This window comes from Salvelinus sp. IW2-2015, linkage group LG4q.1:29 (genome assembly GCF_002910315.2).
Source record: "Salvelinus sp. IW2-2015 linkage group LG4q.1:29, ASM291031v2, whole genome shotgun sequence".
Classification (NCBI taxonomy): Eukaryota; Metazoa; Chordata; class Actinopteri; order Salmoniformes; family Salmonidae; genus Salvelinus; species Salvelinus sp. IW2-2015.
This window is the reverse complement of record NC_036842.1, coordinates 65,153,567-65,170,113: the sequence shown is the minus strand read 5'-3', so window position 1 is coordinate 65,170,113 and position 16,547 is coordinate 65,153,567. Positions and strand designations below refer to the sequence as shown.

General features: G+C 43.9%; 1 protein-coding gene across 4 annotated transcripts in view; it reads right to left on the bottom strand.

Annotated features, from left to right (window-relative positions):
• LOC111962375 (enhancer of mRNA-decapping protein 4-like) overlaps positions 1-16,547 on the bottom strand; it is a 46,370-nt gene that overhangs the window by 5,406 nt on the left and 24,417 nt on the right. For 2 of the 4 annotated variants that reach the window (XM_023985419.2, XM_023985418.2), the window contains exons 10-25: positions 16,434-16,529; positions 16,235-16,334; positions 15,946-16,126; positions 15,750-15,816; positions 15,541-15,632; positions 15,238-15,419; positions 15,040-15,119; positions 14,842-14,926; positions 14,040-14,623; positions 13,851-13,952; positions 2,977-3,120; positions 2,847-2,895; positions 1,848-2,031; positions 952-1,107; positions 728-843; positions 111-276 (exon numbers count right to left, since the gene is read on the bottom strand). In XM_023985419.2, the coding sequence (XP_023841187.1) occupies positions 111-276; positions 728-843; positions 952-1,107; positions 1,848-2,031; positions 2,847-2,895; positions 2,977-3,120; positions 13,851-13,952; positions 14,040-14,623; positions 14,842-14,926; positions 15,040-15,119; positions 15,238-15,419; positions 15,541-15,632; positions 15,750-15,816; positions 15,946-16,126; positions 16,235-16,334; positions 16,434-16,529 (2,384 nt within the window). The remainder of the gene's footprint in view (positions 1-110; positions 277-727; positions 844-951; positions 1,108-1,847; positions 2,032-2,846; positions 2,896-2,976; positions 3,121-13,850; positions 13,953-14,039; positions 14,624-14,841; positions 14,927-15,039; positions 15,120-15,237; positions 15,420-15,540; positions 15,633-15,749; positions 15,817-15,945; positions 16,127-16,234; positions 16,335-16,433; positions 16,530-16,547) is intronic. The other 2 variants (XM_023985421.2, XM_023985422.2) reach the window with 2 other exon arrangements.

Sequence of the window (16,547 nt, the reverse complement as noted above, 5' to 3'; positions counted from 1 at the left end):
TAAAAATGAGGCTAAGTTCTTGACCTTGCTCTCGTGGTACTGCATAAAGCTAAGAAACAGCCTGGAGTAGAWATGCTGAGGGTTAACAGTTGGTAATAGGATTGTCTTACACTCATGGGTGCCCTGCTTGAAGCTCTCATTGATCTGCTGGAACATAGACTGGCAGCCCCTCTCAAACACAGGCAGCACAATGCCCTGGAAAGCATCCTTGTAGGCAGCCTGGATAGGCCCCTGCATTGCCTCGGCAGCTGCACGGCCAATAGCATCTGTGGTGTTCTGCACAGGAAGGGATAGAGGGATAAAGATGAATGCTTCAGGTCATTTTTATGTGTGCATTTTGACTGAAGACTGAATAAGAGAGTACTGAATAAGTGAGCTATAACAACTTTACATTCCCAGATCCAATGACCAACCTAGGCTCTAGAGCAGAGGTTACCAAACTTTGTCCTACGACCCCATTTTAATATGTGAGAGCCGTGGAAGGAAAGACATGTGTTCCTGAGAGTCTTAGCTTTCAGAAAATTGGGTCATTACAGCTTATAGCATCAACCGTTCAAAAGTTAACCAAATTTATATGGAAAAAAACAGAACCCCTAATAGCAGATATCCAAGGTTACTCACGTGACCGCTGTTCTATGAACTAAGCGGCGTATTATAATTTATTTTCAATCCCAAGCTTGGGAAATGCTGCTCTAGAGACCATGATGATCTGAAAGTTGCCACTAACCTTTGACTTCACAACTTTGCTAACGTTCTCCTTCAGTGCTGCCTCCACAGCAGTCAGCTTAGCAGCAATGGTGTTACTCATCTGGGCAGTGACAGGCTCCAGGCTCTTGGTGATAGCTGTGAAGTAAGTCCAAACAGTTACCTCTCAGTGATTTTACACAGTGAAACACATATTTGATAAAAAAACAGAATATGTTATAGGAAAAATGAAGGAAGTGTACTAACTGGGAGGAACAGTCTTCTTCATCTCCTCTCGGAGAGTCTTGTCCAGACGATTACAAAGGGTGTTACTGAGAGTTTGACCCAGCTGCTGCGAGAGATGCTCCTGGAGCTGCTGGTTACGGCTGTGTCCCTCTGCTAGGATTCTCTCCATTCTCCTCTCTGAGAATCAACGCCGGGTCAAGGATCAGACACAGAGGAACTTGTGTGGTGGGTTGATGCAACAAAATAATGGTAAGCACCTTTTTAGAAGACAAAAGGTTCTTGGTTCATTTGAAATTAAATCCATTTAAACCACAATATTTGCATTCATAACACTGCCCTATATATTGCAGTGATCATGGTTGGACAGTGTCCCGATTTTAATACCTTCCTACCGTTCCTGTGCGAATTCCTATAGCGGACGCTAGATAAATGCTAACAAGCGAGATCAAAAATAAAAACAGATTACAAGAACAGACCCTCCAGCTCAAAGTCGCACAACTATCTCAAAAGGTTTGCTGCAAAGCAAAAAACAAATATTAGACAGCAAGGATCTTGATCCTGGAGGGGATTGAGTGTCTCTGCTGTAACCAAGAAAGCTTGATCTTACAAGCTAGCAAGTTAGCCAACCAAATGCATAGCTGGAGCCTTGAGCTGGAAAGAATGTATTAGATAGTTACACTTATAGTTATAAAATATTTAGCTGGCAGTAATGAATTTCAAGTGTGACTTGATCACCCCTCTTGAGCTGCACAACATTAGATCGTCATGAAAGCTTCCGTTTGCTCCTTGTCGTGTGCTCTTTGTAAACAAAGCAGCTGCTTTGGGGAACGGCTTCTCATTTACAATTTTCTATGTTACCAGAAAAAAATGAGGTCTAGGAGTTATTGTAATTTGTAACATCCCAGTTGTTAGGATACGTTCGTGCTCCTGCTGGCTGACCATGACGTGCTCTACGTGGGCTATGACAGAGCTCTGCACGGCATCCATGTGGCCCGTCACTCTCTGAAGCAGCTCCAGCTGACTCTGATGGAGCTCCGCTATCTCCCTCTGCTGGTTACGGAGCAAAATCAGGAGCTCTTCCAGCACCTCTGGATTCATCTGCTACAGGTCACATCAGATGACAGAGAGGAAAGTTTATTTATTTCMCCTTTATTTAACCAGGTGGGCCAGTTGAGAACAAGTTCTCATTTACAACTGAGACCTGGCCAAGATAAAGCAAAGCAGTGCGACACAAACACAGAGTTACACATGGGATAAACAAACRTACAGTCAATAACACAATAGAAAAATCTATATACAGTGTGTGCAAATGAGGTAAGATTAAGGAGGTAAGGCAATAAATAGGCCATAGAGGCRAAAGAATTACAATTTAGCAATTAAACACTGGAGTGATAGATGTGTAGAAGATGAATGTGCAAGTAGAGATACTGGGGTGCAAAGGAGCAAAAAAATATATAATATGGGGATGAGGTAGTTGGGTGGGCTATTTACAGATGGGCTATGTACAGGTGCAATGATCGGTAAGCTGCTCTGACAGCTGATTCTTAAAGTTTGTGAGGGAAATATAAGTCTCCAGCTTCAGTGATTTTTGCAGTTTGTTCCAGTCATTGGCAGCAGAGAACTTCAAAAGTCCATGACGTCTAAGCAAACCAGGTATACTGTATAATCTACTTATCCCATGTGGATCAGTTGGTAGAGCATAGCGCTTGCAATGCCAGAGTTGTGGGTTCGACTCCCACGGGGAAACAGTGCGAAAAATAATGAAAATGTATGCACTCACTACTGTAAGTCGCTCTGGATAAGCGCGTCTGCTAAATGACAAATGTAAACAAATGGTATTGCTGAAAATACACATAATGGGTGTACATCCTGGTGCCAGCGTCATAATCACAACTCAAACAACTATGATCACTTACCTGATGATGCTGCTCAGGCTGCCTGGACTGAGAGGCATGAGATGCATCCCTGAAAAGAGAGAAGGCAGAGGGGCCATTAGACATTGAAGTAAAATAACAGAAAAAGTTTACCATGACTGCTATCACCCACCCGTCATCTTTTTTACTCTTCCTCTTTAGTTTAGGGGAGCCTCTGGGAGAACTCTTCCACTCCTTCACTGGCAGTCTTTGAGACGACCTGGCTCCACAGTTCCCTGAAGACGACTCTAGACTGGCCACCTCATCGTCATGGTCACTGTTACAGGAAATCAAAACAAGAGGTACAGGATAAGTGCCCACAGTTGGTAATAAGCAAGACTAAGGCATGGGTACAAAAAACCCTACAGGTTTAGGATGAACATTGAAGGTGCTACACATAGGATTTTTTTGTTGTAGAAATTTTGCATTGTAATTGCAAACAAAACCCATAATATATCTGCCACTAATAGTGGAATGATGGTGTTTCACAGTATTACTGACTCGCCAGTGTTGTGATTGGATGTGATATTCGCCTATTGATTTCTCCTGCCGGAGTGGCATCTGTTGTCAAAATGGGAAAGCTGTTCTGACTTTGTGGCTGTGTTATCTAGTGGAAATTGCTAATTTCCTGGTTGCAAAAATTCTACACTATTCGCTCAATTTCAGTTTGTGAGAAAACAAGCAGTTTAGTCAATCATTGTACCATCTAAATCGCTGTGAAATATAGTTTCAATAAGAAAAAAATAGTGTTTTTACAACTTCTTGAAGCTGATCAAAACTTCAAACAGTGGTTTTGGTCCACCAGCTTCAAATTAGGGCTGACGCCATTCAGTCGACTGGTCGATTGTTTGGTCGATCGAGATTTAGTTGAGCAGTAGCAAATTAAAAAATCATGGTGTACAAGACACCTGTCTGACTCGTGCCTGTCTGAGTGGAATGATCCATTGTTGAGGCCATGGGCCTGGCACAGTCCATCAGTCTAAGACATTTGCTACAGAAATTGTATATAGTTATATTATGTAAGAACAATGGTGCAGAACAAAAATAATATTATTTTATAACAAATGTGCTTTCTCCCACATTAGATAGTGCTCGTTGTCCACGGTTCTGAAACTCATTAGTGCGCTGTTGAATGGGCACCTTTCCCAAGACCATGTTACTATGGGCATAATAGCAACGTTGACCAGCATATTGGTGTTGAGAACAATGCGGCGGAATTAGGAGATGAGAAAACAACACTTTCCTTAATTGTCTAAGAAAAGTGAGGAAACCCAACTTAATTAGGTCTATAATCAATAGCCTGTTAAATGTGCCTGGCTATATAAGTCATCCATATAGATAGATCTATCTGTGTTCTTTATTTCTTGTTATATATATATTTTTTTTAGGTATTTACATTATTATTTTTAAACTGCATTGTTGGTTAGGGCTTGCAAGTAAGCATTTCATTGAACGGTCTTACACCTGTTGTATTCGGTGCATGTGACAAATAAAATTTGATATCTACAGAAATAAGACAGATCCTGCTTCTGTTGAATGTTTGTTTAGTAGCCTACTGATTCCGTGAGCACCAAGCCTCAGGCAACCACAACATGTCGGACAAACAATTACACAAATTSGTCTGTTTTTAATCTTCGCTATGCTGTAATACAGGCTTTACACTTTTTTCTCTCGTTAGACCAGCCTTTTTCCCCCCCAGAAATAATACCAGTGTATTAACACGTTTACAAATTGTCCGAAATATTCCATTTATAATAAGAGCAACCCTCCTTTTAATTAATCTCCTTAGTGTTATTATTACTATTATGATGATCATCATAATAATAACAACAAGTAATGTCATTATCATTAGCAGGCTTAGTAAAGCCACCATCGAGCTTTAGGCTTAAGAGCGCATCCTGTTTAATCTTAAAACCGCAACTTAGGCCTATATTTCAATACTTATATTAGGCTACTGTATCAATCAATAATTATTTTTCTTGATCTCCAGTATTTTCAACAACTAGTCAAATTTATTCCACACGTGACTTCTTTACCTCCTGAGCAACAAGTAAACATTCCCATGTTTCGAGTTTGTCACTTCCTCTGCATCCATTTTGCGGTCAGATGAGTTACGGTGTTTAGAGCCTGTTAAAACCAATTTATTGATGTGACTATGATATGCTATAGAGCAGGCCCTATTGGTCTCATGCATGTGTCACGTAAAGACAGCAAGGGTTGAGGGAATAGGGAATGTTATTCCTAAACAAATGAGGGATTTCGGTAACATAACATTTCAGTCAGAAATGGCTGCCATTATGTTGCAGTTTCAGCAACACAGACAGCGCAATACACACTGTTGATGTTCTATGGTGGTCATTGCAGCTGGGAGAAGAGACAACGKGTGCTAGTCACAAAGTCACTCGCTGTTTTTTTAACACAGCAAGTATGAGTCACGCCCAGCACAATCAAATAAATTGCAGTCGGACTCCCTCCAGTCATTTGTGTGTCTTAATTATTTCCTCAAACAGTTTATTTAAAGCATCAAACAAGTTCAGCATATAGTGGATTTGATTAAAACACTTACAGTGCAGTCAAAGTATTCAGACCCCTTCTCCACATTCTGTGAATTAAATAAAATGTTCCTCAATCAATCTACACACAACACCCCATAATGACAAAGTGAAAGCATGCATATATTTTTTTATATATTTGCACATGTATTAATAAGTAGCTGACTAGCTATTTATTTATGAACTGAAGTTCAATTTCAATAGGCAAACAACAAGTGGCTACCTAGCTAATACTTACAAGGATTCCTAAATCATTGCTAWGAATAGTAAAAATGACTGCAGTTTCTACTGGTCATTGTTTTCAGGCTGGTTGTATTGGTGCCATCTAGGTACCAAGCTAAAGCTAGCTAGCTACCCCAGAAGTTGCGGTCAAACAAATAATGCTTTATTACCAACGCGGTATAGTAAACACATCATTCGTGGCCGGTGTTTGCAGACTTTTTTGTACAGCTTTGACAGTGCTACTGATAGTAGGTGCGTGGCGCTTGGCTTGCACGTGCAAATTCAGAACCCACAACATTCTATAATAAAACTGTGTTGGGTGGAGGTGTGACATGTCTTTTTTGACACGCAAAGACCCAAACGGTGTTCCATAGTATATGTCGTGAAGCTAATAGCAGTGACACTATTACTGTAACTCCGATAGGGCAACATGTGTACCGGTGCTCGACCAGTCGGCGAAAGACAACATCACCCACAACAGAGAACGGTTGATTGTCAAGGGGAATGAATTACATTATCTTGGCATTAATGGATTAAGCCTTTGAGTTGTCTCGCTGAAGTTCTTACTCTTTTAAATGACTGCTAGACTTGTTGACTGCTCGGTCCACACAGCAGACATTGTGGGCTAGGTTAGGAAAGCGGTGTTAGATAAAAATGTATGTCATGTACCTACATTATATAGGTATGCACATCAGCTTTGAAATCGGTTTTGCACATCGGCATTAAACTAGACAGACATCGGGCCGATACCGATGTTGGCATTTTTAGCTAACGTCGKCCGATTCCGATATATTGCGCATACCAAATATTTGCTGTGGTTTGAGTGTCTTATTGCCTAAGACAGTGGTCTGCCACTGCAAGGACGATCAGCTGTCCGTCCTGTCTCCCTGTAGCGCTGTCTCAGGCTTCTCACAGTACGGATATGGCAATTTATTGCCCTCGCCACATCTGCAGCCCTCATGCCTCCTTGCAGCATGCCTAATGCACGTTCACGCAGAGGAGCAGGGACCCTGGGCATCTTTCTTTTGGTGTTTTTCAGAGTCAGTAGAAAGGCCTCTTTAGTGTCCTAAGTTTTCATAACTGTGACCTTAATTGCCTACCGTCTGTAAGCTGTTAGTGTCTTAACGACCGTTCCACAGGTGCGTGTTCATTAATTGTTTATGGTTCATTGAACAAGCATGGGAAACAGTGTTTAAACCCTTTACAATGAAGATCTGTGAAGTTATTTGGATTTTTACAAATTATCTTTGAAAGACAGGGTCCTGAAAAAGACGTTTCTTTTTTTGCTGAGTTTATTTAATTATAGCGATTGTGTTCTATACACGTTTATAGACATGTGTTGTGTATTTGATGAAGGGCTCATCTGTAAAAGTATTGATGCAGGGTTCACCCCCTGCTAAAATTAAGGTTAAATAACATATGTAAGCCTGAGTTCCAACTGTACAAAAAAAAAAAAAAATCCTCAATAGTGGTTGAGATGACCTCTGGGAGCCAACTCCAAAGAGACCACATTCAAGTCCCCCATCCCCCACTCATACAAATGTAGGAAATGGTTACCCCTGCTGCTGTCTCTGACTCCACACCCACCCGGCCATCTAGAGGTGTGAAGAGGCCAGCCCAGAAGCAGAGGAGGGCCAATGCACCAGCGGGAACTAACAGAGGGAGAGGACCGTTGGAACACTGTGCTATAGGATGATGTGGAGCCACTCCCACCAACATTTCAACCTAAAAAGGCAGCCAGGATCTCAACTGGATGTGACTGGAAAGTACAGCCCCTTCATCTTTGTGTGTAAASGTACATTTTTAATTACCATAGAATTTCTGTATGCTCTCTATAGTTATGTATCAATTAACCAATTCGGCCACATTTGTGCAAACTCGTGAGGGACACCTGGGAGACTTCATACTAAATATTATGTAGCTCACACACGGTTGCCCTGTTGTGGACAACATCTAAATTACCCCCAGCTTCCTCTCTCAATGTATGGCCTTTCTTTTGCATTTCAAAGACAACACATCAAAAAACATATCCATATATATTTTTAATTTTACCAGATCTGTGGTGTTATATTCTCCTACATTGATTTCACATCTCCACAAACTTCAAAGTATTTCCTTTCAAATAGTATCAAGAATATGCATATCCTTGCTTCAGGTCCTGAGTAACAGGTAGTTATTTGGGTATGTCATTTTAGGCAGAAATTGAGATTAAGGGTCCTATCCAGAAGAGGCTTTAACCCTAAAAACAATAGAAATACCTTAATTACATAAGTATTCAGACCATTTGCTATGAGAATCAAATGTTATTTGTCACATACACATGGTTAGCAGATGTTAATGCGAGTGTAGCGAAATGCTTGTGCTTCTAGTTCCGACCGTGCAGTAATAGCTAACAAGCAAGCTAACAATTTAACAACAACTACCTTAAACACAAGTGTAAAGGAATGAAAAAGAATATGTACATATAAATACATTGATGAGCGATGGCCGTGCGGCATAGGCAAGATGCAGTAGATGGTACAGAGTACAGTATATACATATGAGATGAGTAATGTAGGGTATGTAAACATTATATAAAGCGGCAATGCTTAAAGTGACTAGTGATCCATTTATTACATCCAATTTTACATTGTCTCTCGGGTCCCAGCTTTGATGCACCTGTACTGACCTCGCCTTCTGGATGATAGCGGGGTGAACAGGCATGGCTCGGGTGGTTGTTGTCCTTGATGATCTTTTTTGGCTTTCCTGTGACATCGGGTAGTGTAGGTGTCCTGGAGGGCAGGTAGTTTGCCCCCGGTGATGCGTTGTGCAGACCTCACTACCCTCTGGAGAGCCTTACGGTTGCGGGCGGAGCAGTTGTCGTGCCAGCCCAACAGGATGCTCTCGATTGTGCATCTGTAAAGGTTTGTGRGTGTTTTTGGTGACAAGCCAAATTTCTCCAGCCTCCAGAGGTTGAAGAGGCGCTGTTGCACCTTCTTCACCACACGGTCTGTGTGGGACGACCATTTCAGTATGTCCRTGATGTGTACGCCAAGGAACTTACAACTTTCCACCTTCACTACTGACTCGRTGTGGAYAGGGGGGTGCTCCCTCTGCTGTTTCCTGAAGTACACCATCTCCTTTGTTTGTTTTTTTACATTGAGTGTGAGGKTATTTTCCTGACCCCAGACTCCAAGGGCCCTCACCTCCTCCCTGTAGGCAGTCTCATCATTGTTGGTAATCATGCCCACTACTGTTGTGTCGTCTGCAAACTTGATGATTGAGTTGGAGGCGTGCATTGCCACGCAGTCATGGGTGAACAGGGAGTACAGTAGAGGGCTGAGAACGCACCCTTGTGTGGCCCCAGTGTTGAGGAGCAGCGGGATGGATGGAGATGTTTCCTACCCTCACCACCTGGGGGCAGCCCGTCAAGAAGTCCAGGACCCAGTTGCACAGAGCGGGGTTGAGACCCAGGGTCTCGAGCTAAATGATGAGTTGAGGGTACTATGGTGTTACATGCTGAGCTGTAGTCGATGAACAGCATTCTTATATAGGTATTCCTCTTGTCCAGATGGGTTAGGGCAGTGTGCAGTGTGGTTGCGTCGTCTGCAGACCTATTGGGGCGGTAAGCAAATTGAAGTGGGTCTAGGGTGTCGGCGATGTGATCCTTGACTAGTCTCTCAAAGCACTTCGTGATGACGGAAGTGAGTGCTACGGGACAATAGTCGTTTAGCTCAGTTACCTTTGCTTTCTTGGGTACAGGAACAATGGTAGACATCTTGAAGCATGTGGGAACAGCAGACTGGGATAGTGATTGATTGAATATGTCYGTAAACACACCAGCCAGCTGGTCTGCGCATGCTCTGAGGACAGGGCTAGGGGTGCCGTCTGGGCCGGCASCCTTCCGAGGGTTAACACGTTTAAATGTTTTACTTACGTTGGCTGCGGTGAAGGAGAGCCCGCAGGTTTTGGTAGCAGGCCGTGTCAGTGGCACTGTATTGTCCTCAAAGTGAGAAAATAAATTGTTTAGTTTGTCTGGGAGCAAGACGATGTCAGCGACGGGGCGGGTTTTCTATTTGGAATCCGTGATTGACTGTAGACCCTGCCACATACGTCTCGTGTCTGAACCATTGAATTGCGACTTTACTTTGTCTCCATACTGACGCTTAGCTTGTTTGATTGCCTTGCGGATGGAACAACACCGATGCACTTGCTAATAAACTCGCTCACAAAAGTCAGCATAAACATCAATGTTGTTGTCTAAGGCTATCCGGAACATATCCCAGTCCACGTGATAGAAGAAATCTTGAAGCGTGGGGTCAGATTGGTCAGACCAGCTTTGAACAGACCTGAGCACGGGCGTTTCCTGTTTTAGTTTCTGTCTATAGGCTGGGAGCAAYAMAATGGRGYCGTGGTCAGATTTGCYGAAAGGAGGGCGAGGGAGGACTTTGTATGCGTCGCAGAAGTTAGAGTAGCAATGATCCAGAATGCTGCCAGCCTGCGTCGCGCATTCGATAAGCGGATAAAATTTAGGGAGCCTTGTTCTCAGATTAGCTTTGTTAAAAACCCCAGCTACAATAAATGCAGCCTCAGGATATGTGGTTTCCAGTTTACATAGAGTCCAATGAAGTTCTTTCAGGGCCGTCGAGGTGTCTGCTGGGGGGGACATACACGGCTGTGATTGTAATTGAAGAGAATTCTCTTGGTAGATAATGCGGTTGGCATTTGATTGTAAGGAATTCTAGGTCAGGTGAACAAAAGGACTTGAGTTCCTGTATGTTGTTATGATCACACCACGACTCGTAAATCATAAGACCTCCGCCCTTCTTCTTACCAGAGAGATGTTTGTTGCTGTCGGCGCGATGCGTGAAGAAACCGGGAGGCTGTACCGACTAACGCATCCCAGGTGAGCCATGTTTCCGTGAAACAGAGAATGTTACAATCTCTGATGTCTCTCTGGAAGGCAAACCTTGCTCGAATTTCGTCTACCTTATTGTCAAAAGACTGGACATTGGCGAGTAGTATACTCGGGAGCAGTGAGCGATGTGACCGTCTGCAGATCCTGACCAGAAGACCGCTCCGTCTGCCCCTTGTGCAGCACCGTTGTTTTGGGTTGCCTRCTGGGATCTGACCCATTGTCCTCGGTGGTGTTCCAAACACAGGATCCGCTTCGGGAAAGTTGTATTCCTGGTCGTAATGTTGGTAAGTTGACGTTGCTCTTATATCCAATAGTTCTTCCCGGCTGTATGCAATAAGACTTAAGATTTCCTGGGGTAACAGTGTAAGAAATAATACATAAAAATCAAAATACTGCATAGTTTCCTAAGAACGCGAAGCGACCATCTCTGTCGGCGCCATGTTGAACCCCGAAATTCATCTCCGGTGCATCCGGTTACCATTGATCATCTTTGAGATGTTTCTACAACTTGGAGTCCACCKGTGGTAAAATCAATTGATTGGACATAATTTGGAAAGGCACACCCGTCTATATAAAGGTCCCACAATTGACAGTGCATGTCAGAGCAGAAACCAAGCCATGAGGTCRAATGAATTGTCCATAGAGCTCTGAGACAGGATTGTATCAAGGCACAGATCTGGGGAAGGGTACCAAACAATTTCTTCAGCATTGAAGGTTCCCAAGAACACAGTGGCCTCCATCATTCTTAAATGGAAGAAGTTTGGAATCATCAATACTCTTCCTAGAGCTGGTCACCCGGCCAAACTGAGCAATCGGGGGAGAAGGGCCTTGGTCMGGGAGGTGACCAAGAACCCGATGGTCACTCTGACAGAGCTCCAGAGTCCCTCTGTGTAGATGGGAGAACCTTCCAGAAGGACAACCATCTCTGCAGCACTCCACCAATCAGGCCTTTATGGTAGAGTGGCCACTCCTCATGATGGAAGCCACTCCTCAGTAAAAAGCACATGACAGCCCGCTTGGAGTTTGCCAAAAGGCACCTTAAGGACTTAGACCTTGAGAAACAAGATTCCGTTGTCTGTTGAAACCAAGGTTGAACTCTTCGCCCTGAATGCCAAGCGTCACATCTGGAGGAAATCTGGCACCATCCCTACGGTACAGCATGCTGTGGGGTTGTTTTTCAGCAGCAGGGACTGGGAGACTAGTCAGGATCGAGGGAAAGATGAACGGAGCAAAGCACAGAAACATCCTCAAAACCATGCTCCAGAGGGCTCCGGACCTCAGACTGGGGCGAGGGTTAACCTCTCTAGGGTATGTGGGATGCTAACGTTCCACCTGGCCAACATCCGGTAAAATTGCAGAGCGCCAAATTCAAAATACAGAAATACAAATAATAAGCATTCATAAAATATACAAGTGTTATACATCGGCTTAAAAATTAACTTCTTGTTAATCCAGCCGCTGTGTCAGATTTCAAAAAGGCTTTACGGCGAAAGCATACCATGCATTATCTGAGGACAGCGCCCCGTGTAAAAAAGCATACAAACATTTACCAACCAAGTAGAGGAGACACTAAAGTCAAAAATAGCGATAAAATTAAATCACTTACCTTTGATGATCTTCATATGGTTGCACTCACAAWACTCTCAGTTACACAGTAAATGTTTGTTTTGTTGAATAAAGTCCCTCTATGTCCCAAAAACTCAGTTTTGTTGGCGCGTTTTGTTCAGTAATCCAATGGCTCCAAGGCAGTCACAACAGGCAGACGAATACATACTAAAAGTACCGGTAAAGTTCGTCGAAACATGTCAAAATATGTTTATAAATAATCCTCAGGTTGTTTATTGTCTTTATAATCAATAATATTTCACCGGACAATACCGTTTTCAATAGAAAGGAAAAATAACAAATGCTTAAATCAGGTCTGCATACTTCCTCTGTCCTCTGACCAAAATGGCTTTTTACTCGTCGTTTTTCAAATTAAAAGCCTGAAACCATGTCTAAAGACTGTTGACATTAGTGGAAGCCATAGGAACTGCAATCTGATTCCTAACCCATTGGATTCTCTATAGGCATTGAGTTGAAAAACAGCCACATGAAAATAATTCCACTTCCTGGATGGATTTTTCTCAGGTTTTCACCTGCCATATCAGTTCTGTTATACTCACATTATTTTAACAGTTTTGGAAACTTTAGAGTGTTTTCTATCCAAATCTACCAATTATATGCATATCCTAGCTTCTGGGCCTGAGTAACAGGCAGTTTACTTTGGGCAAGCTTTTCATCTGGGGGTGAAAATACTGCCCCCTACCCAAGAGAGGTTAACCTTCTAACAGGACAATGACCCTAAGCACACAGCCAAGACAATRCAGGAGTGGCTTCGGGAAAAGTCTCTGAATGTCCTTGAGTGGCCCAGCCAGAGCACGGACTTGAACCTGATCAAACACATCTGTAGAGAACTGAAAATAGCTCTGCAGAGACTCCCCATCCAACCAGACAGAACTTGAGAGGATCTGCAGAGAATAATGGGGGGAAAAACTCTCCAAATACAGGTGTGCCAAGCTTGTAGCGTCATACCCAGGAAGACTCAAGGTACCTCTGTTTAGGCTTTGTCATGATGGGGTAGTGTGTGTAGATTGATGAGATTTATAAAAATAAAAATAAATTTAAATACATTTTTGAATTAAGCTGTAACTTAACAAAATGTTGTAAAAGTCAAGGGGTCTGAATACTTTCCAAATGCACTGTTGGATGTGTCTATATGAAACGATTGGTCAAAAGTACAGACGAATCTTTGTKGACCAAGATTTTTTTTAGCCGGGGACAGCCCTACTTCAAATACAGCAGTAAGAACAATATTTTAGGTTTTATTGAAAACATTTTTCACAGGGATTTAGATGGTAAAATGACTCCCTACGCTATTCAGTGCTAGTTCTCTCACATAAACTGAAATTGAGCAAACAGTTTGAATTTTAGCAACCAAGAAACTTGTGATTTCCACTAGATAACACATCCACAGTCAGAACAGCTTTCMCAGTTTGACAACAGATGCCGCTCCGGCAGGCAAAATCAATAGTCGAATATCACAGCCAATCACAACACTGGTGGCTAAGTAATACTGCGAAACACCATCATTGCACTATTAGCGCCAAATATTATGGACATTTTCTGAAATTACAATGCAAAAACATCCTATGTGTAGCAGCTTTAAATCAGAATCAAGTTTACCTTTACAAGCAAACTTCAAATCAAGCACTGACCTCCAAAAAACACAGCAAATACCGCAGCCTTCCAGGGTAATTGAGAACTGAAGGGGAGTTCCACAGATGTCTATCTTACCTCTGTTCTGCACTGGCGTCCTGACTGTCATTCTGGGTTAAGTGGTAGGTGCGTCTGTGGTATGGAGAGGACATGTGTCTGTCCTTAATTTCCTCCCTCGAGCTAAGAGAAACAAAGAGACCCGTGTATGCTCTGGGGTTTCTTGCATAGGTAAAGGCATTGTGCTTATGTCAGTGTGTGTGACCTTACCAGTCTCCCAGGCCATTGTCTCGCAGGCTGTTGCGTGTTTCCCGTGTGATGTCAGGCGCTGCAGGCCACGGGTGGCTCACATTGTTGTCTGAGCAGGAGGCAGCGGCGGCTGCAGCAGCATTCTCCTGTGACAGGGCGTTCTCCAGTAGTGAGGGGGTGTTACTGAGCCTCTGTTCAGCCTCCACTACAGCACCCAGCTCCAGGGGCAGGTGGCCATGGTCAGAGCTGTTCCGGTTTCGTGGAGAGAGGAGGTGAAGAGCTGAGGCTGCAGAAGCCATGCTGTCTGTGTGGAGGGCTGGGAGAGTTTCTCGAGATTCAGCTCCAGACACCCCTCCTAGGCCTCGCTGCAGCGTCTCAGAGGCGATCTCAGGAATGTCCTGAGACATGGCCGTGGAGGCAGATGAGATGACGTCGGGAGAGCGGGCCCGGGTAGGAGAGGCCTGCTGAATCAGCATAGGCTCAATGACCTGCGGGTCCAGCGAGAGGGGCGGGTTTGGAGAGGGAAGCCCCTGTAGAGGGCGGAGGGGGTAGGTGAAGGGGAACATGAGCGTATGAGGAGTGGTCTCTTGTGGAAGATGGTACATCTTTATGAGACAGCCGGGAAGACCAAAATGGAACAAGGAGTAAGGATAATGTCACATACGATGGAGAGGGACGAAAGGTCTTGTAAGTTGACATGAACACGTTACTTTAGCCCCTCAGACTTTACAATTGTGTGGCACACATCCTGCTTTCTAACTGTGTGTAATGACGGCATCATGCTGTAAGTGTGTATGTGTTTGCGCGTGCATGTATGGCCTACCGGCATGTTGTCCCCTAAGCCTGAGATGAGGATGGAGTTGCTCTCCACAGACATCTTAGGGCTCTGGGTCAGCTCCTCTCCTCCCCTGCAGACATTACCATCACTGGAGTCAGGGACGTCAAACCACAATCGTTTTGCCTGCTCATTCTAGTCAATTATGAATTCCTCCCCTCTTATGCACTCTTCGAGTAGACCTACCTGGCGCCACTGTCAGAGTTGCTGCTCATGGCTGTCACTATGGTCAGGCTGCTGGCACTGCTGCCTGGGGAGGCTGGGACCTGGGGGAAAAGGGCAGAAACAAAATGAAAAGCAGGATCAAGATGCAAGAGTAATCTTCCATCCTTGGATATTCACTGTAATTTTGATAGAATAGAGAGAATTTGGAACAGGACATACCGAAGCACTGGGGGTCATGAAGGCGTCAGGGGTCATGAGCTTGGGCATAGCAGCAGTGCCGGAGGGGGACAGGAAGTCAGCAAGAGCGGGAATCTTGCAGAGATCATTTTCGGAGCCGCATCCAGACTCCTTATCAGAGCTCAAAACTTCCACACTCATGTCTGTCAAGTGATCTGAAAAACCTATGAAAGTACAAAGATGGATTTTTATCCATGAAAAATTGGGATAACATTTCTAAAATCTCACTTAAAATGCGAAGAGGATCGTTTTGGTTTATGAAGACTAACAGTTTTCCTAACTCACCAAAGCCATTATTTGAGTTCGAGTGAGGCAGGAACAAGGATGAGCCAGAGCCAAGGTTTGGCTGGAACCAGATCTGCACATCTTGAAGGGACCTGTGGGCAGAAGAATACATCAACACCCATATGGGTGTATGAAATGGGATACTACATAATTTAAATGCAGACCTCTTAGTAAATATGGTAATAATGACCCTGAATGAGGACACTCACTTTGTGTGAACACAATATAGCTTGATTTGGATCCCAGCTTTGGATTCCATTGGTCCCTGGTTGCCATCTAGAGATAAAGGGAAGAACAAGTCTTAATAAAACATAAGCAAAAATTTGACCCATGATAATTCAGAGTTAGACCAGCCCATCGTTAGATCAGGTAATCGTGGTAGCTGGTATAACAGGTGAAGCCCACCTGCAGTCATACTCTCGCTCTCCTCGTCTGGTGGGAGGACCTCCGTGTGGCACAGGCGGCTGTGGCTGACATCCTGAACACCGAAGCTAAGCACAGGGTGTGTGAGCAGGAACTCTGACACGGCTGTGAAGCTGGCTCTGCCTTTTTCCTGGTCCTGCAACAACTCCATCACATACAACACCTAGAGGGACAACAAAAACCAGGATCAATTACTCTTTATACTAATATCCAACAGGATTACAGTTGATAGATCACAGTGACACAGCAGAACATAAAAAGTTATTCTGACCTTTCTCTGTACGTCACTGAGGATGAGGCATTCTGCAGACAGGTCCAGACTGGCCTTCAGACAGGGCAGGACTGAGGAGTTGAACGGGTCTGGAGAGAACCTAGAGGACATGTACATAGGCTCTTGTTAAAACGGGTCCAGTAACAGACAACTTGCAAGCATGAAAACACAGCGAAACACACAGGTAAAACAGTCAGACCTGATGGTCTGCAGGCAGGTCCATGACACTGTGCACCACATCTTCAACTCCTGGTTCTGATCAGCTCCAGTAATCAGAAAGCGCCAGAATGGAACACTAGAAAGGCAAAAGGGG